The 20423-nt window shown below is 41.0% G+C and overlaps 1 protein-coding gene across 2 annotated transcripts in view; it reads right to left on the bottom strand.

Annotated features, from left to right (window-relative positions):
- The window catches only part of TBC1D30 (TBC1 domain family member 30), an 82066-nt gene extending 61977 nt beyond the window's left edge, over positions 1 to 20089 (bottom strand). The window contains exons 1-2 of one of the 2 annotated variants that reach the window (XM_032347151.1): positions 19356 to 20089; positions 14508 to 14672 (exon numbers count right to left, since the gene is read on the bottom strand). In XM_032347151.1, coding sequence (XP_032203042.1) covers positions 14508 to 14672; positions 19356 to 19815 — 625 coding nt within the window. In that variant the 5' untranslated portion in view covers positions 19816 to 20089. The remainder of the gene's footprint in view (positions 1 to 14507; positions 14673 to 19355) is intronic. The other variant, XM_032347152.1, reaches the window with a different exon arrangement.
- Positions 20090 to 20423: the final 334 nt, after the last annotated feature.

Here is a 20423-nt window from a genome sequence, read left to right on the forward strand (position 1 = left end):
TGCTATTGTCCTGCTGCCTGATGTATAAATTTTCAAACAACTTTTCAGACCTTCTTTCCAACTAGACCGATATAACCAAATTTTTCTCTAGTCACTCCTTCATCATATAGAGCTAAGACTGCATTAATATCATCAATTAATAAATATAAACTTGCCAAATAGCCAAACTTCCAAATCGTTTTCAATGTCACTAGGAAGGCAGTTCACACACACTAGTGTTCTGTGTTCAATTATAGTGACACTGATTAATTCTGAGGAAACTTCTAGCTCCAAAATTCTAAGATTTGATAATTTTGCAAAATTTCCGCATATTTTCTGACTAAAAAGTTCCAATCTCAGCAATCCTAATACCGCTCCTTCTTAATCGGTCCCTTTCCCGTTTACCAAAGTGATGATTCCAAACAGCACTGTTGTTCACAAGCTCTAAGCCTGCTCTGCCTGCCTGTCTCACTTCCATCACCAAGTCACTTCCCATGTACACAGCAACTTTGAACCGACCTCTTAATTTATCCACCCCCACCCCCCCATCCATCCATCCAAAAGATCTTCAGTGAGCTCCACTGTAATGCCAAGCACTGTAACAGACACTGAAGATAAAAATGTGAATGATACAGCCTCTCTCCCCCAGGGGAGAGGGGTCTAATGGCAGGGGAAGGAAATAAAGAAACAAATTACCACCATAAATTTATATAACGATGCATATACGTTATTCGTTACTGGTGCTTTGGTAGAACCAAGGATAGGGAATAGAGGGGTTAAGAAGAGGAAAAGGTTAATCAATGATAACCAAAGAGGACACAGGAAAGGCTCCATACACAAAAGTCAGGACAAGCCTAGTTCTCAACCCATCTCATCCCATCACCAAATGCTTTGGCAGGAACATAACACCCCTGTGGTATAAACCAAGTGTAATGTGGCTTCTGTTTCCACCATTCGACTGAAATAGAAAGTCCTCTCCAACATTTAAAAAGGCAAAAGTCAATGCCCTTTTCCGTCATTGTCCTATTTGACTTCTCTATAGTAATTAAATGCACAGCCACAGGTGCCTTACAATAGCTCTTGAGAACTGTTCTCTAGAAGCTAAAATTCCTCGAAGCTGTCTCCGTCCTCCAACAGCTTCCTCCTCCCAGCTCTCGTCTGTGGGCTCTTCTGTGACCCAGGCCTGTGCTCTGGCCATTCCACAGTCCTCCCTAGCTGCCCCATGTGGTGCCCCTCAGGGGTCTCAGCCGTAAGCACTTACCGACGCCCCCTACACCTTATCCAAATCCTTGAGTCCCCAGGGTCCTCCTCTTGCCACACCATCCTCCCAGTCCGAAACATCGCACTGCCTTTTCTCCAGTCCCAGGGCTCCTTCTCCCTGGGCCCACCAATTCTACTGCCCTACTGCGCCAGCCTCCTGATACACCTCATGTCCACTGACCCTCTCCAGCCTGTCCTCCTTATTCATGCCAGAGTCACCCTCGAAAGAAAAATCCAGCCACATCACTCTATAGGACCCCATGTCAACTCCACCCTCAAGCTGTGCTACTTGCCTCCAGCCCTCAGTTTTGTATCCAGCAACCCTTGAGTACTAAATATCTCCCAAACACCTGATGCTCTCCAGGCCTCTGGCCCATTATCTCTGCCTGAAATGTCTCCCCGTGAGGCACGTATGTCCCCAAGGCACATGCCCATCATTCTTCTGATCCTTGCTCTTGGAGATGTTTCAAGGTGATTCTCATCTTTGCTCCTACTGCAGACAGGCAGTTGCCTACTTTCAGATATAACATGCATCCCCAAAACATGTTTATACATCTTCTTACCAACCAAAACACATAAATGAGGAGCAATCCCCTTGAACGTTTTTGGAGAAGAGTGCGCTCTTCTTTCCAAGAAAGCTAAAAAAAAATGTAAAAAAACTTAATGATGATTATTTGCTATCTCCTCCTCCAAGAGCCATCCCATCGGGGTTTTGTTTGTTTTTTTTTTTTTTTAAGATTTTTTTACTTATTTGAGAGAGTAAGAGAGAACACACACACGAGTTGGGGGGAAGGGCAGAAGGAGAAACAGGGAGGTCAATGCAGGCTGGATCCTGGGACTCCAGGATCACCACCTGGGCTCAAGGTGACTGAGCCACCCAGGCGCTCCCCGTACCCCATCATTTTTTCTACGTAAGAGGAGATTTAGAAACCTTCACAGTTGCCTTAAAAAAGTGAATATCCAAATACTGATGGAAAAGCCAGCCTCTAAACCTTCCCACAATAATGGGCATAATAGTAAATAATACAGCCAACACTATTCTAACCATTTTACATACTTCAGCTCACTTAATTCTCCTAACAACGCTCTGAAGTAGGTATTATCATCCCGTTTACTGAAGAGAAGACTCATCAGTAAAATGAAGCACAGGGGTGTTAAGAAACTTGCAGGAGACTGCCTATCTAGTAAGTTGCAGAAGTGGGATTCAAGCCCAGACCACACAAAAGCTCCCCCTTATCTGTGGCTTGGCTTTCCATCACCCACAGTCAACCAAGGTCCAGAAGCAAATGATGTCCCTGATGTATCATATCCCTACTTCAACTCATCATACAAGTACTGTATCATTTCATAGCATCACAGGAAGAGTGTGTACAGCACAATCTGATATTTTGAGAGAGACCACATTCACATAGCCTTTATTATAGTTTAATATTATAATTGTTCTATTTTATTATTGTTGTTGTTGTTAATCTCCTACTGTGCCTAATTTATAAATTAAACTTTATCCTAGGTATGGATATACAGGAAAAAATACAGCATATGGAGGTTTCAGCACTACCCTAGGTTTCAGACATCCACTGGGGTTCTTGGAACCTACTGCTTATGCATAAAAGAGGTCTACTGTACAGAGAACATAAATTTAATACTGCTCTTAAAAAAGGCTTATAAGAGACCGAGACCCCCCCCCCCCCCCCCCCCCCCCCCCGCTGACTGGATATATATTTTTCTTTTGTCATAGCTCAGAGCAAGGATACCAACCAGGAACTCCTGAGTCACCCACCAACCAGCTGAGTGAGTTTTAGCAAAGCTCTCAACTCCCCCACACCTCACCCTGCTCAGCCATAAGGTTGGAAGTAAGTAGAAATCAGGTTTAAGTTCTCCTCTGACGCTAAATGTTATGACTTTGAGATTCAGATTTTTTTTTCTAAAAGCCATTTCCCTTTGTAAAGGCTCAAAGAAACATCTGCTGTTTTTTTCCCCCCCAAAGTCACAAGAATGTCTCAGAAGTCAGAGGTTCAAAAGCTGTTACTATTTTAAATATTATACAAATGTGCACTATGTGTAAGAATAACCAAATTAGGAGTAGCTGGGTGGCTCAGTCGTTAAGCGTCTGCCTTGGGCTCAGGTCATGATCCCAGAGTCCTGGGATCAAGCCCCACATGGCGTTCCCTGCTTCTCCCTCTCGTACTCCCCTTGCTTATGTTCACTCTCTCACTATCTCTCTCTGTCAAATAAATAAAATCTTTATAAAAAAAAAAGAATAAGTAAATTAGGACAAAACAGAAAAAAAAGGATCCTTAGCTGCAAGACACTAAAGAATTTAAAGAAAATAAGAGGAAACTGTGGCTAAAAATATCATAAGCAATTATAATCTCATTTCTTTCATCTAGTTAAATCCTTACTAAGTTACTTCAAGGCAGACCAAACTGCTAATTATATACCAAAATATACCTAAATCTGTTATCAATATTAACAGAATGATGCCAAAATTCACAATTCTGCCACAACGTTCCAAATAGAAGGCAAATTTACCTTACTTTAAAAGCTAACTTCCTTTTATGTCAAATATATCTCACTAAAACTCGGGAAAAAATGCTGATTGCTTTTCACCTATCAAAACAAATGATCCCGTTAAAAAGGAATGTGCACGGGTGCCTGGGTGGCTCAGTGGGTTAAGCCTCTACCTTTGGCTCAAGTCATGATCTCAGGGTCCTGGGATTGAGTCCCGCATCGGGCTTTCTGCTTGGCAGGGAGCCTGCTTCCTCCTCTCTCTCTGCCTGCCTCTCTGCCTACTTGTGATCTCTCTCTGTCGAATAAATAAATAAAATCTTTAAAAAAAAAAAAGGAATGTGCACATCCAGGTTAAGAAGAAAGACTGAAAAAAATTGCCTGTATTTTTGGCCCCCACCAAAACCACACTAAAAACACAGTATGGGGATTTTTATCATAACCTACAAGGACCAGGGGGAAAAGAAACAGACAACATCAGAATTTTGAAGCTGAAAAAGCGTATGGACAAGTAGAAATCAACTTAGCAGATCCTACAAAGCCAAATCCCAAATAGACAGGGCAAAGCTTTGTTACCCCACATAGTCCACAGAACACTCAGAGGCAGGCAGCCGGGTCTGAGGAGACGTGGAGGAGACCGTTGAGAAACACCTGCATCCCTAGGTGCTCTCCTCTACTTCATGAGGCGGGGCAATTACTCCTCTTCCATCCCTACAAAAGTGCGAAGGTTTCGTTTCTAAAGAAGGATAAAGCAGGGAGTCGCTGGAGAGCCAGCTGAGGGTGAGAACCTTTCCTAAAACAAACGGATTCGGCGACCACCTGCGTGCAGACTGCTGAATGCCAAGACCCCCACTCTTATTCCCACCAACAGCTGCCATCCAAGCAGGAGGTCAGCACTCTACCCTGAGGAATCTGAGCAGTCCCGAAAGAAAGACCTGAAGAATCTTACCTGGGAGCCCATCCAGATGACTCTTCAGTGAAGCTCAAAATCAGTAAGCCTTACTGGACAGATCAGAGTCCAAGTCAGTGCTCTAGACTCCCACACACACAATTATAAGCAGACAGCCACGGACTACCAGATATCTGAGAAAGGACTCTAAATATCAGAACACTTCTGGAAATTTCTTTCCTCCCTGTGTAATCTCTTTCTTCCAAATGGTTGTTTTCTGTTTGTCTGTTTTAGTCTCTATCATTAATATGTTTGAGGCAATAAGAAAATATATGAATGTGTGAAACAAGAGTAGGATACTATATATATAAAAGGAACATTCAAGTAAATACTGCAAAAAAAGAGGTCTCAATAACAGGATTGGAAAATAAAGTTGAGACGGTCTCCAAGAAAGTAAATCAAAAACTAAAAACCAAAAACAAAAATAAAAGGGTGCCTTGATGGCACAGTTGCTTAAGCATCAGACTCTTGGTTTCCAATCAGGTGGTGATCTCATGGTGGTGAGATGGAGCCCCACGTCAGGCTCCACACTCAGCATGGAGTCTGCTTGAGATTTTCTCCTCCTCTCTCTCTGCCCCTCCTGCTCATATGCATTTATGCTCTTTTGCTCTAAAAATAAATAACTCTTCCAAAAACAAAAACAAAAACAAAAAAAAAAAACCCCACCAAAAACAGACAGATGGAAAAGAAGAAAATAAAGAAAGTCCAGAAGTTCCAACCGCCCAAAAACAGAATTCCAGAAAGAGGGAAAAGAAAAGGAGGGAGGAAAAGCATCAAAGAAATCATTCACATAAATTTTCCAGAACTGAAGGATGTAAGTTGCCTGACTAAAAGAATCTATCTACACCCAGCACAAAACAACCAAACAACACAATCATGAACATGATGATTTCAGGACACTAAGAACAAAGTGAAGATTCCATAAGCTTCCAAGGAGGAAACAAAAAACAATCCAGGACAAAGGATGAGGAATCAGAAAGGCTCAGACTTCTCCAGAGCAAGAGTGGAAGCAAGCAGTTGACACAGTAAGTATAGAGTTGTCAAAGTGAGGTTCTACTAAAGACATTCTCATTCCTGCACAATTTCCAAAATTCAACCTCACGGGCACTCTTGCTCAAGGGAATACAGGCACTGGTCTAAAAAGAATAATTGAGAAAGAAGAAAACGTGGGACATAGGGAACAAAAGATCCAACCCAGGAGAGAGGCAAAGAGGGAAGGGAAATCCCAAGGTAGGAGCTATGCATGCACCAGACTGAGCACAACCAGTCCAGAAGGTAGCAGTGTGGCGAAAGTGACGGGTGTGCTGATGGTAGTCAACACAGGATCCTTCCTACTCCTGGACCATCTTTCTAACTCGAGGACAAAAGGCCTAAAAGAGCAGGTCCACATTCTGATCTGTACTTGTTCATCTCACAATGTACTGACAAAGTGCTCACTCTCTCCTCCCCTCCGTGTCCACAAAAGTGTTCTGCTTTGACCTACTTCTGTGAACAAGAGCAAGGCCATGGTCAGATTTGAATCAAAATAAAAAGCAGGCCACTTTCTCACTTAGATGATCACTCAGCAAAAGGTGCCACAGAGCTCACTTATAACCTTGATCCCTGGATCCCCCAGATGGGGGTCCCGTGCGTTCTCGGGGGAACCCAAGACCAGACTGTGACCCAGAGACTGGTTTATCTTTGGGGAGTTTTTAATCTAACACAGGCAACATGAATTACCCTTTCCCTGTACAGCTAGAGTTGGGCTTGCAACTCTATTTCTCAAAATTATACATTGTTTAGGAAAGTATACAGGAAGTAGAAAAACTATGAAGAAAAGTCAGGGCATGATTAACATAGATGTGAGGAAGAGAGGAAATTTCAACCAGCAAGGAGCACTCAGGAGCTTCTAATGTGCTGGTAATTATTATTCAGTCTTGGAAGTTATATATCTGTATATCTATGTATATCTATGTATCTATATATATCTATATATACAGATAGATATAAATATATATTTATAGATCTATAATATTCAATATATAATTAAAATTATATATTAATATAAAATAAAATATAAATTATACATAAAATCTAAATTATATAATATTAAAATATTTTTATATAAATATATACATAAATATATATAAAGATATATAGATATATCTATATCTATATACATACACATATATCTAGATATATATATGTGTGTGTGTGTATATATATATATATATATATATATATATATATATATCTCATAACCAAATTAGGATATTTCCAGGAATGCAAAGTTGTCTTAACAGTCAACATATTATCTCAAAATAACAATAAAGTATATGATTAAGTTCAACATCTTAGCAAATTGGACAAGACAATTTTCATAATTGGATAAAGGATTTCTACAGAAAACTTTGAGTAAGCATTGTACTCAATAGGGAAATGGTAGGGAAAAAAAAAAACTTTCCCTCTGAGATTGTACCAAAGATAAAAATTTCACCCCAGTATCTCTACTTCTATTCAACATTATCCTGGAGGTCCTAACCAGTACAAGGTTGACCTTGTCCTAACTAGACAAGAACAAGAAATGAAAATGGTAATGAAAACTGACATAAAACTGACAGTGTTCACAGATGATAAAGATTACATTCTTTGAAAAATACAAAAGAATTTACTGAGGCACCTGACTGGCTCAGTCAATGGAGCGTGTGACTCTTGGTTTCAGGGATGTAAGTTTCAGCCCCACATTAGGTGTGGAGATTACTCAAAAGAAAATAAAATCTTTGGGGCCCTGGGTGGCTGGGTCAGTTAAGCATCTGACTCTTGATTTCAGCTCAGGTCATGATCTCAGGGTTGTAAGATCGAGCCCCACATCAGACTACAGAGGGCATGGAGCCAGCTTAAGATTCTGTCTCTCCAGGGGGCGCCTGGGTGGCTCAGCGGGTTAAAGCCTCTGCCTTCAGCTCCGGTCATGATCTCAGGGTCCTAGGATCAAGCCCCACGTCAGGCTCTCCGCTCAGCGGGGAGCCTGCTTCCCCCTCTCTCTCTCTGCCTGCCTCTCTGCTTATTTGTGATCTCCCTCTCTACCAAATAAATAAATGAAGTCTTTAAAAAAAAAAAAAAAGATTCTGTCTCTCCATCCAGATGGCCAACAGACACATGAAAAAGTGCTCCACATCACTCAGAATCAGGGAAATACAAATCAAAACTACAGTGAGATACCATCTCACACCAGTCAGAATGGCTAAAATTAACAAGTCAGGGAATGACAGATGCTGGCAAATGCAGAGAAAGGGGAACCCTCCTACACTGTTGGTGGGAATGCAAGCTGGTGCAGCTGCTCTGGAAAACAGCACAGAGGTTCCTCAAAAAGTTGAAAATAGAGCTACCCTACAACCCAGCAATTGCACCACTGGGTATTTACCCTAAAGATACAAATGTCGTGATCCAAAGGGGCAAGTGCACCGAATGTTTATAGCAGCAATGTCCACAACAGCCAAATATGGAAAGAGCCCAGATACCCATCGACAGATGAATGGATAAAGATGTGGTATATATACTCAATGGAATATTACTCAACCATCAAAAAGAATGAAATCTCATCATTTGTATTGAACTAGATGGTATTAATGCTAAGTGAAATAAGTCAATCAGAGAAAGACGATTACCACATGATCTCTCTGATATGAGGAATTTGAGAGGCAGGACAGAGGGTTGTGGAGTGTAGAGAAGGAAAAAATGAAACAAGATGGGATCAGGAGGGAGACAAACCATAAGAGACTCTTAATCTTACAAAACAAATTGAGGGTTGCTGGAGAGGAGGGAGGTGGGAGAGATAGGGTAGCTGGGTTATGGACATTGGGTATGTGCTATGGTGAGTGCTGTAAAATGTGTAGGCCTGATGATTCCCAGACCTGTACCCCTGGGGCAAATAATACATTATATGTTAATAAAAATTAAAAATATATATAACCAAAGCTGTTTGAAAAATGCCATCTTGGAATAAATATAGATTCAAGGATATGAAAAATAAAAATAAAAATAAAAAGATTCTGTTTCTCCCTCTCCCTCTGCCCTTCCCCCCTTAAAAAATCTTCAAAAAATAATGAAATAAAAATTCAAAAAACATAAAACACAAAAGAATTTATAAATAAGTAGAATCAACAATTTAAAAAGTAAGAGTATTGGATATAAGGTCAATATGCAGAGAACAATCATATTTCTATGTATCAGAAACAAATAAAAAAGGATTCTTTAAAACATACCAATTTAAAACAGCAAGAAACCTCAACTACCTAAGAATAAATCTAGTAAAAGATATGTGAGACCTCTATATAGAAAACTATAAAATATGCCAAAAACCATAAGATGCCTAAGAATAAACCCTAAGCAAAGAGGTAAAAGATCTTGGGGTCCCTGGCTGGCTCAGTTGGTTGAGCATCTGACTCTTGGTTTCAGGCTCAGGTCATGAACTCAGGGCCCTGGGATCAAGCCCCACGCTCGGTTCCACACTCAGCAGGGAGCCTGCTTCAGATTCTCTCCCTCACCCCCTGCTCCTCCACCTGGCTTGCACTTCCTCTCTTTCTCTCCAAAATAAATAACATCATATCTAGAACACTTTAAAAACTCTATAAGAAAAAGTTGACAATCCTTTTCTTGGGAGACACATAGTCAATATATATATGAAGAGATGCTGAACCACATAAGTAATCAGCAAAATGAAACTAAAAATCACACAGCCACTCACTATTCTAGTGAGTGATCACTAGAATAGTTAAAATTTAAAAGACTGGCAACACCAGTACCAATTGTTAGCCACTCCAAATCTGTCTTTACCGTTTTGTTTTGTTTTTTTTTAATTTCCTATTTATCACTTGACCACCTTCTTACAACACATAAATAGTTATTGATTTTTAGTGAGCAGGTGGCCCAACTAGGTCAAGGAAAATGAATTATGGAACTTTCTGGAACTATGGATAAAGAGATCTGTTCTTTGAGGTAAGGTTGCTTAATAGAAGCTGCTCTATTGGCCATTTTGGTGTTATCCAGTATACAGGAAAGCACAGCTAAGAGATCAGTCTTAAAAAAAAAAACATTTGAGGGGCACCTGGGTGGCTCAGTGGGTTAAAGCCTCTGCCTTCGGCTCAGGTCATGATCCCAGGGTCCTGGGATCCAGACCCGCATCAGCCTCTCTGCTCAGCATGGAGCCTGCTTCCCCCTCTCTCCCTGCCTGCCTCTCTGCCTACTTGTGATCTGTCAAATAAATAAATAAAATTAAAAAAAAAAAAACTATTTGAGCAGCTGTATCTGATTTAGTTACCCCCGAAGCTACAACCCTGGAATTTTAATTATGTAAGCCAATCAATTTCCTTTTTCCCTTAAATCAGTTTAAGTTGTGTTTCTGTACTCATGAATGAAAGAAGATTCTTCACTATTATAATGTTATAACAACAACAACAAAAAACAATAGATTGAAAATCAGTGCATTAATCATTGAAAACTGTATTTATGGATAATTTATGTCAATGGCAAAAAAAAAAAAGATACAAAAATGTTCTTTAATACACTGGCTTTGGAAAAACTTTGTATAAAAAAACGACTTGAGGGTACCTGGATGGCTCAGGCAGTTAAAGCATCCAACTCTTGATTTTGGCTCAGGTCACAATCTCACGGTCTTGGGATCAAGCCTCACATCAGTGGAAAGTCTGCTTGTCTCCCTCTCCCTCTAACCATCCCTCCTGCTCAAGCTTCCTCTCTTTCTCTTTCTCTCTCAAAATAAAAAAAAAAATAATAAATCTTAAAAAAAAAAAAAAAACTTGAATAAATATTTGGAACTATGAAAAGACTGTCTTTAGAAAATGATTTTTCTCTTCTTTGTAATTTTGTATTTTCCAAAGTTTCCATAGTGTTTTATAGTTTTAACACTTTGTATTGAGATATAATTTAAACACCATAAAATTCACCCCTTTAAACTGTATAATTTAGCAATTTCTAGTATAGTCACAAGTTGTGTAACCATCACCATCACCTAATTACAGAACATTCTCATCATCCCAGTAAAAAACCATGACAACCAGGAATGAACTTCCTATTTCTATGAATTTACCTCTCCTGGACATTCCAAATAGAAGCATACAAAACATGGACTTCTGTGTCTTACTTCTTTCACTTAGTAAAATGCATTCAAGGGTCATCCATCTTGTAACATGAATCAGTACTTCATTCCTGGTTTATGACAAGACTCTTCCATTATATGGATATACCTCTCTCGTTAACCCATTCATCCACTGATAGGCATGTGAGTTGTTTTCACTTTGGGGCTATTATGAATAATGCCGCTATGAACATTCATGTACAACTTTTCATGGAGACATATAACTTCAGTTCTCTAGGAGTGAGATGACTGGTTGAGTGCATTCACTTTTTCTTTTTAAGTTCATTTACTTTTATAACTTGTTTTTAAAAACACAGAGAATTGTTTCTTTGTGGAAAATGTTGAATGTCAGTGCCACCAAACTCAGCCACACAAATTCCTTCTCCTGCCACAGAAAACAAGGTACTGTGTTAGAGAAGACAACCATAGGAAAAGAACAAAGACCACTAACTCTTTGACAAGTATCAGTGACCACCAGGCATTTATGAAGGAAAGCAAGCCTTAATCACATTCTTATCAAGATGTTGGGGTAAATTCATCAATCAAATAGGGCTGTAAACTTTAAAAATTCCTGTACTTATTGACAAGGTTAAAATAAAGACAATACTTCCATGAATGTTCACATTTTTTCCACCCTTTTCTCTTATCACAGTTTTCCAATGACAGCTAGATTTTATCACTTGAATTATACCACCATTTCACAAACTCAACCAGCATAAATAACTTAAATATTTACTACACTGATGCAGAAAATTATAATATTAGGAAATGCTGATAATTAAGAGGAACTTCCTTCTGCCTTCAGGGGAAAAAGTAGTTAAATCATAAGGAAAGCAAATCACTTAAAAATCTTAACATCAGAATCAAACTCCAGGCCAAATATTTATCTTATTCTTCTCACTGTCTTGAAGCCATGAAGTAGATCTCCCCGCACACACAGCCGTGTACTTAATGAACAGTGACAGCTGCTTCTATTCTTATCATTAATGTTATTATTAATATTAAATTGGTTATACCATGGTTATCCTTAGATAGACAGTTAAATATAGGGAAAAATTTGCTTTCACAAGGCATACAGTGATTCTGCTCTTCTTATTCCCACCCCTGTTTTGAAATAAAGGGATTCTGGGGCGCTTGGGTGACTCAATTGGTAAAGCAACTGCCTTCGGCTCAGGTCATGATCCTGGAGTCCTGGGCTCAGGTCCCGCATCAGGCTCCCTGCTTGGCAGGGAGTCTGCTTCTCCCACTGACCTCTCTCCTCTCATGCTCTCTCTCTCATTCTCTCTCTCAAATAAATAAATAAAATCTTTAAAAAAAAAAAAAAAAAGAAAGAAAGAAAGGGATTCTACCATAAACCTTGGTGTAGGAAACCAAAATATCCAGGCAGTTATATCATACATGTTCAAAATAAAAACGATCTGGTCATTTTGGTTCATTACCCACACTTACTTAGGAAATCATTATATCCCCTTTGGTGTATCAACAGGAAATGACTCATTTTAATATCAAAGATTAAAATAGTTTTATATTACAACATGTTATAGAAGGAGGAGCATCACTTACGGAAAGCATTATAAGCACTGGGTCCATATAGAGCAGGGGAAAGGGGGTTTATCCGGACTTTTGTATGTGAAATACCAAGAAGTCAACATACATGTTGTATTTAAATGCATCACTGCCCATCACTACTAAAATGAAAGCTCAGTTATTCAGTGTAAAATAGTGAAATCTAAATTCTTTTGAATTCTAAGCAAATATATCTATGGGAATCAGACATTGAGTCCCAAAACATTTAACCTCTGGAGAAATAACCATTCAGTCAAATTCTGAGTAATGTCTACGTCATAATATAATGTATGATGAGAATGATAATTCTGATCCATTGTCCTTTCTTAATTCAACAACAAAAAAAATTCTGTTCCATTTAGTTAAGTCTTATTGCCAAGGTGATAATTGAATTCCCGAGGTTAAGAGGCATTCATCCCATTTTCTCTGAAATACAAAACTGTGGCTGGATTTAAAGAGACAAACTCTAAAATACATAGGAAGGCTGCATTCACAAATTCGCAAATTGAATTAGGTGCTTGTGAACACATTTTTCTGAAAAGACACAAATGCCAGTCCTTTTATCAGTCAAGCATAAATTTAGACCCTAAACGATTATCAGCCCCTGGTACTTATCAACCCCTGATCCCGTGCCAGCCAGCCATTCCTCTCCATCTCCTTATACTGGTCCCATGCGCCCTTAGACTCTCCCATACACCCAAACTCCATGCATTTACCACTTTGTGCTTTTAACTTCTGGTACAAACGATAATAATGGGTAGATGAAAACACAGTTGAAATAAAGAAAAATCAAGGTATTTCAAAATAAAAGGGCAAAATAATAGCATTTTTACTCGACACTTGGGAATCAGAATCCATGGGAAAATATCCAATACCGACAACACACTCTAACTTTTTGTAGACAGACATATATAAATATATGCAGATGCGTATGTATATCTCCATCTGTATTCTCCTTCTCTAGCTATGTCAGACAAGTGCCTGGCTCTGGAGAAAACCTTATTCAAAACCAGTCTATTCAATGACCTTCTCCCCCCCTTTCTCTATGGACCATTATATCATCATGATAATTTAGCAACATCCTGTTTGATATACATTAGATTGAAACCTTGTTTAGTAAACAGCAAGAATAATTTGGGGATAACAAACAGTGATATAATAAAACAAGAGGAAGAAAATGTGGTATTTACTTTTAATAATGAACAGAAGAATGGCATTTAAGCCATTAATTCTATTATCTGAAACTAATCAAGCCCTGAAAATTGCTTTATGAAAACAGACACATCTTAATTTGGAATTTAAAAAAACTGTAAAAGGTATCACTTTATATCTAAAATGTGACAGGGTAAAGGAACAAAGTAAGGCAACTAACTATCACGTGCACTTGAAAAGCTCTCACACGCATTTTTATCAAAACATCATTGGTGTCTCTATTTGCCATACCTGAACACACTGTTCTGCCATGCTGCATGTTAATAAAGAATAAAAAAAAAAAAAATGAGGACATGTTAGCAGAATAAAACTAAAACTACTGCATGGAGAATTTAAAAAATTAATTCACAAGCTCTTATATATAATATTAAACATGGATCAGTTATTTAACATTTTTAACTCAATTAACAAACCACGCAGTTCTTAGCTATGAATGGATGACCCATGAGACGGATTTAATTTGTTAAAATATTTTGTCCTTTTTAGATTTCAAAGCAAGTTGTAAGATCCTGTTACAAAAGTGTCCTTCTCTTAAGTCAATTCTTAATGCACTTATTAGAGTGACAAAGGGTAAGAGAACAAAGATATGTCTTTTAGGTTGTGTCTATTTGATGCAATTCTAAAAATAAATATTTCAGTCATTATTTAGCATCAGGTTAAAAACTATTGTCAAAATGAAGTACTACTTCAAACCCAAAATAGTAAAACTAAGTTTGTAACATCAGACATGTACTATACATTGCAACCAAAAAACTAGGAAACTGAACTGTTCATAGTTCTTAGTTGCGATGCCATAGCTTCCATTAAAGCTTTGCAATATAGCCAAAAACACGACCACTGCTCAACTCCACTAACATTCCAGACACATGTGGCCAAAAACCTGACCCGCACTCCTGCACTTACTTCGCTTCTGGGACACAGCCTGCAAGCATGCAGTCACAATGTCGCAGTTTCTCTGTACTTTGTGCAGAAGCCTGTCTTTTTGCTTCAGCTGCCGAAGTAACTTTGCCGACTGAATGCCAATTCTGTACTTTAGCTCTTGAAGGATTGTCTTCAGTTCATTAGTGTCTATCAGTAAAGAAAAAGAAAGAGAAAAAGGAAAAGAAAATAAATACCCAGAGAGGGACACAAATTCCAATGTAATGCTAATCATAGGATAAACACCTACAACACTCATTTAAACCAGGTAATTCTGGGTTCTCTCACCCAGGATTACATGTATGTATTCAGCTGAGATATTCTTTTTATTTGTTTTTTAAGATTTTATTTATTTGAGACAGAGAGAGAGAAAGCAGGAGCAGGGGCGGGGCAGGACGGTGCGGGGGGGGGGGGGGTGCAAGGGCAAGGAAGAAGCAGACTCTCTTAAGAGGGAGCTCAATGAGGGGGCTCGATCCCACCATCCTGAGATCACAGCCTGAGCCAAAAGCATACAGTTAATCCACTGAGCTATGCAGGTGCACCCAGCTGAGATATTCTGCAGTCAAATGCTCTACCACTGAGCTATACCCCCCAGCTGAGATATTCTGATCAAATAAGTCACTCACTCATTTCCTGCCCTGTCACTGAAACAAATACTATAAGGTAAATTTTACCCCTGAGACTACCTGCAACATGTAAGCAAAGTCTCTTGTCATATTTAGCTCTGGTTTACTTTTCCTTGCCTGAAAATTGGCATGTGTATTTTGTATCATTAAACTTCAGCTCAGATGGTAAGCTTATAAGAATCTTTTTGGGGGGCGCCTCGGTGGCTCAATGGGTTAAAGTCTCTGCTTTCAGCTCAGGTCATGGTCCCAGGGTCCTGGAATCGAGCCGAGCATCGGGCTCTCTGCTCAGCAGGACGCCTGCTTCTGCCTCTCTCTCTGCCTGCCTCTCTACCTACTTGTGATCTCTGTCTATCAAATAAATAAATAAAATCTTTTAAAAAAGAAAAAGAATCCTTTTGGGGCTATCACATCAATGATAAACCTAATAGCTGATAACAAATGTTTTTAAAACCACTTACATGTTTGTACACGATCAGTTAAAAAAGTAAATAATAGAACCACATTTTTTTAATGTAGATGAATATAGCAATATTGGTTTTGTTTTGAATATACAATCTTCCAGTAGCTTGACTATTAGGTACAACATATTAGAAACTCAGCAATTTTTCAAATATGAGAGAAAATACATTTCCTTTCAATGGATAAAGTAAGGATAATTCCACATTCATAAAATTAATATTAACAAAAGCTGTCTTTCCACAAGTGAAAAAAGATTTGGGGATCAGAACTATTGACAATCTTTATATGAATAATCATTACTATTGGGAGTTCTGTTTGTCACACTTTTTCTTTTAAAGAACTTATTATTTATTTGATAGAGAGACAGACAAAAAGAGCACAAATGGGGGTAGCGGGCAGAGGAAGAAGCAGGCTCCCTGCTCAGCAGGGACACAGGGCTAGATCCCAAGACCCTGGGATCAGGACCTGAGCCAAAGGCAGATGCTTAATTGACTGAGCCACCCAGACGCCCCTGTTTGTCACTTGATATTATCATTAGTCACTATAGTGTGACTGCCAGTCAGGCAAGAAGCTTCCACTCAGCTTGGCATTAGCTAGGCTCTCATTAAAGGTCCTGTGTGAGATTTGGATCCATTCATTTTTAAAGGGATTTGGAGAAACTAGTGAGGACCAGAAGAGAACAAAGGAAGTGTTCAAAAGTAAAAATAAATAAATTTTAGAGGTCAAAGAAAATGAACTTTGGGGGTCTGTATAACAGAAGTACAAGGGGGTCCTTTAACAGCAGTCTTATTTGACTACAACATGGAAAATGCATTTGATCTTAAAAAGAACTCCCTTTGGATCAAGCAACTACCTTTCTGATCTTAGGCAAGGTAGTGCTCTGAGTCTCAAATTCTGCTTAGCATACAAGATTATTCTGAGAGACTAATGTCTAATGCTTAGCATACAAGATCATTCTAAGAGACTAATGTGAATAGTCTTTATAAACATCAATATAAATAACACTAAAATAAGAATAAGGGAAGAGAACAAAGGCCGGTTATTTCTCTTACCTTGAGTTTAACATGGTAGTATCTAGTGGGAAGTAAGAGCATATTTAGGTTAAATGATATTTTTTGTGCTCTAAGGACAATTAAATATGGAAACAAGCTACAAGAGACCAGAGGGCTCTTAGATCAAGTTCCTAGATTCTTTCCATTGAACAAAGAGTCTTTCTATCAATGTTTAAAATTTTTCCTTCCATAAAGAAAAAGGGTAGGAATATCATCATCTTGAATTTACATTATAGATTTCTTCCAACAAACGATCATTTTTAGTGACTCTTAAGGTATCTACAGCTCTGTGACTCTCTGAATTACATGTATTGTCCAAAGTAGGAAAAAATCTCCAGAGTGAGTTTAGAAATTTCTACAGTAATACCTGCTGATACATAAGCATCCTGAAGACAGAAGGAAGCTCTCCTTTATCTTTGTATGTTCTACCACATCAGACACTTTTGCTGTTAAATGAGTGTTAAATAAATGAGTAAAAGTGAGACCACCAACTGACAAGCTGTGGATGACCTCCTCTCTAAGGCATTCTGGTATATACGATAATAATAAAAATCATATCTAACATTTGTTGAGTATTTTACACACATTAACTTATGTAATTATCACCACAGCCTTCTCTCCGGTTAGGTGTTATTATTATCTCCACTTGTAAGTGAGGAAAATGAGACACAGAAAGGTTAAAAATTTTGTCCGAAGTCACACAGCTAGTAATGAACAGTGGCAGTAATGAACAGTAATGAACAGAATTCCAGCATTCTGACCTCAAAGTCCACCAGCTTTATAAAAATGCTGAGAATAGAGCCAAGATTTCCTGAGAAGTCATCACATCGCACATAAATAAAGGGCCCACACATGTTAAAGATCTTTAGATCAGTGCTACAGCAAAATTCCTAATAGAAGACTGAATTATCATACCGGTTATCTATTTGCATTATATGAAATTCTTACTGAGCACTAGGTTAGCAGGGACACTTTTTGACCCTGAAAATATATCAAGTAATCTAATAAACTATAAAATTATTTATATAGGCAGCTGTTTTCACAGCTCTTTATTCTTAGTATTCTAATGATGTTCATCAATAAATGGGTGTCTGTGTGTAAGACTATTAGAATATAGCACTTTTGTTCATCCTGATAGGGTTGATTTAAAGGAAAGAAAAGGTTAGCAGGCAACTAACCAGGCAAGAAGACTGGAGACTTGGGGAAAAAACATACTCTTAAAGGTCTTATGAATTAATAGAGTGGTCACTGGTTTGAAATCCACATGCAAAGCTGTACTGTTACCTCTTCTTTATAATGTAGTTTGCCAAATTTCCTCTTCCAAAAGGAAATTACCAATCCCCAGAATTTGCTCAGTAATGAAAAAGCAAACAGCCTTGCAAAAACAGAAAGCCAAATCATAATTCTTCAAAATTGACTTTGTTGGATTCTGAAAAAACTACTGCCCTGCGGAACTCTTGGCATAAACAAGACACTCAGAACAGCCAAATAACTGTATCAAATAAAATGGCCCTATTCCAGGCAAAGTCCCAGGCAGAGGGAGGAAGGTGGAAGCCATTTGTAACAATCAGATGGGAAAGAAAAAAAAAAAAAAAAAAAAGCTAGGAAGCCAAGAGGAAGTTGAAAACTGTTTACATAGATTTGAGAAAGCGGACAGATTTATTCCTTTTCTGCTGTGTGTTTTCCTCCTCGGCCCCTTCCCCACCCCCACCCCCAACTACAATCAGGAGACAGGAGGCCATTCGACAGTATCCTCTCCTTCCTCCCTCTTCTGGTAATTTAGCACGAGGATATTAATTCAAGAAATGTTATGGTGACTTAGCATCTGTTTTCCACATCCCACTTCTTTTGTAAATTGGAGTCTTGGTATACCTATAAAAAAGACAGTGTAATAACTGTGTTAGTGCCTGAAAGGCAAACTATTACGCACAGTTGACAGGGGGAAAAAATCTCAATCAGGCCGTGAGCCTCTGAGTCTGGTAACAAAAGAAATACCAAATTAGCCTCTACCCACCAAAAGGAAGGCCATTTTCAGGTCGACCTTTCCAACTGAAGGCACCAGCAGTCAAATCCTGTGATACCGCCAACACAGTGGGGCCCTCCGGTAATCCTCCACTGTAGGGGCAGGGCGGGGGGGGGGGGGGGGGCGGGATTCGCCTAGTGAGCTTCCTGAAACCAGACAGGCGGGCCGAAATGGAATTCATGCGCTCTGCTTAGAAACTGCATTATCGAGTTATTCCGCCTCACTAGTGAAACACTATCCTAGTGCGTAGCCAGGGTAGGACGGATTAGGGGAAGGGGGGAAAAAATCAGCCACAGGAGTCACCTCTTTTCTCCCGGCGCCCTCTAGGTGACTTCTGGTACACGTATCAGAAACTCCAAACCTGTCCTCACGGCTGTTCTGGGGAAATCAGAAGGTGGACGGACTCTCCCTTTGGGCCTCCACGAACACGTGACCCGGCGCTAAGGTTCCACTGGACAACTCGAGAGGGAATGGGGGTCGAGGGGCAGTAAGAACCAAGTTTGGTCTAGAATTGGTAACACTGCGGGCATTAGCAGCAGGTCAGAGGAGACGCCGCAAACGTACTGAGCGCCCCGCGGCTCCGCCAGGTGAGCCCAGGTGAGCGCGGGGGCGCGGGCGGGCGCAGCGGGCGGGGCTCCAGGCAGTCCCCGAAGCCCCCGGCCCCGGCGCTCACCTTTCTGCCGCAGGTACTGCCTCTGGTGCCGCTGGCTCGGCCGCTCCTGCAGCTCCTGCAGCACGCGCGAGTCGCCCGCGCTGCCGCGGCCGCCCAGGAACACGTCGGAGCCGGAAGCCTCCGTCGAGCTGTCCAGGCTGTCGCGGCGCCGCTGGCGACCCCCGGGCCCGCGGCCCGCGCCCACCGCCTCCTCCTCCTCCGCGCAGCTGTACAGCTCGGTGAGCAGCCCGCTCACCAGGGACGCCGTGCGGCTGGTCCGGCCGTCCCGCGGCTCGCCGGACTCCGGGTCCTCCTCCGTCCCCCAGGAGTCCCGAGAGCCCCGAAGCCGCTCCGCCGACGGCGTCCCTTGCAGGCACGGGGCTCCGGGCACTCCGGGAACCGCTTCCTCCTCCGCGTCCTCCGGCCCTGCCCCCGGCTCCGGGCGCCCCATCCGGCCCCCGCCTGCGGGAAGGACCTCCATGGCCCGCGGCGTGCGATAGCCGGGCTCCTGCCGCTCCTCCCGCCCTGCGGCGCGGGCCAGTTCCGGGAGGAGGCGCGGCCTATTCGGCGCCTGGGGTGCCCTCGGCCGGGCGCCGCGCCAGCGGGCCCCAAATCCCTGGGACGCCTGACCTCCCGGCTTAGGGGACCCGAGCGGCGGCCCGCAGCTCCCGGCCTGGAGGGGCGGGGTGGGGGTGCGGCCACGCCTCCGGACTCCCTAGGGACACCTGCGGCAGGTGAGGCCCCACTTCGCCCGGGAGCGCTATCCGATCCGCGTTAAGGAGGAGGATGTGGCCAGAACACACCAGGATGAAGCCTTTAGCTGGAGGGGGTAGAACGCTCTGGCCGCCGCCACCTTCACTTTTAAGCACTTGATTCAAGTCAGAAAGAGGGCAACTCCTGCATCCGATTCAGCCACCAGCTCGAAATCAGGCCCAGAGTTCTAAATACCACGCAGTCGGCGGAGGCCAGGAGCTCCCTTCTTGGCATAGTCCGGACACAATACCCAGCCCTTCCCACCTCCCCACCTGATCTGGGCGCCTTCAAGGCGCTCTTAGTTTCTGACAATAACCTTTTGGAAGAGTTGGCATA

This window comes from Mustela erminea, chromosome 6 (genome assembly GCF_009829155.1).
Source record: "Mustela erminea isolate mMusErm1 chromosome 6, mMusErm1.Pri, whole genome shotgun sequence".
Taxonomy (NCBI): domain Eukaryota; kingdom Metazoa; phylum Chordata; class Mammalia; order Carnivora; family Mustelidae; genus Mustela; species Mustela erminea.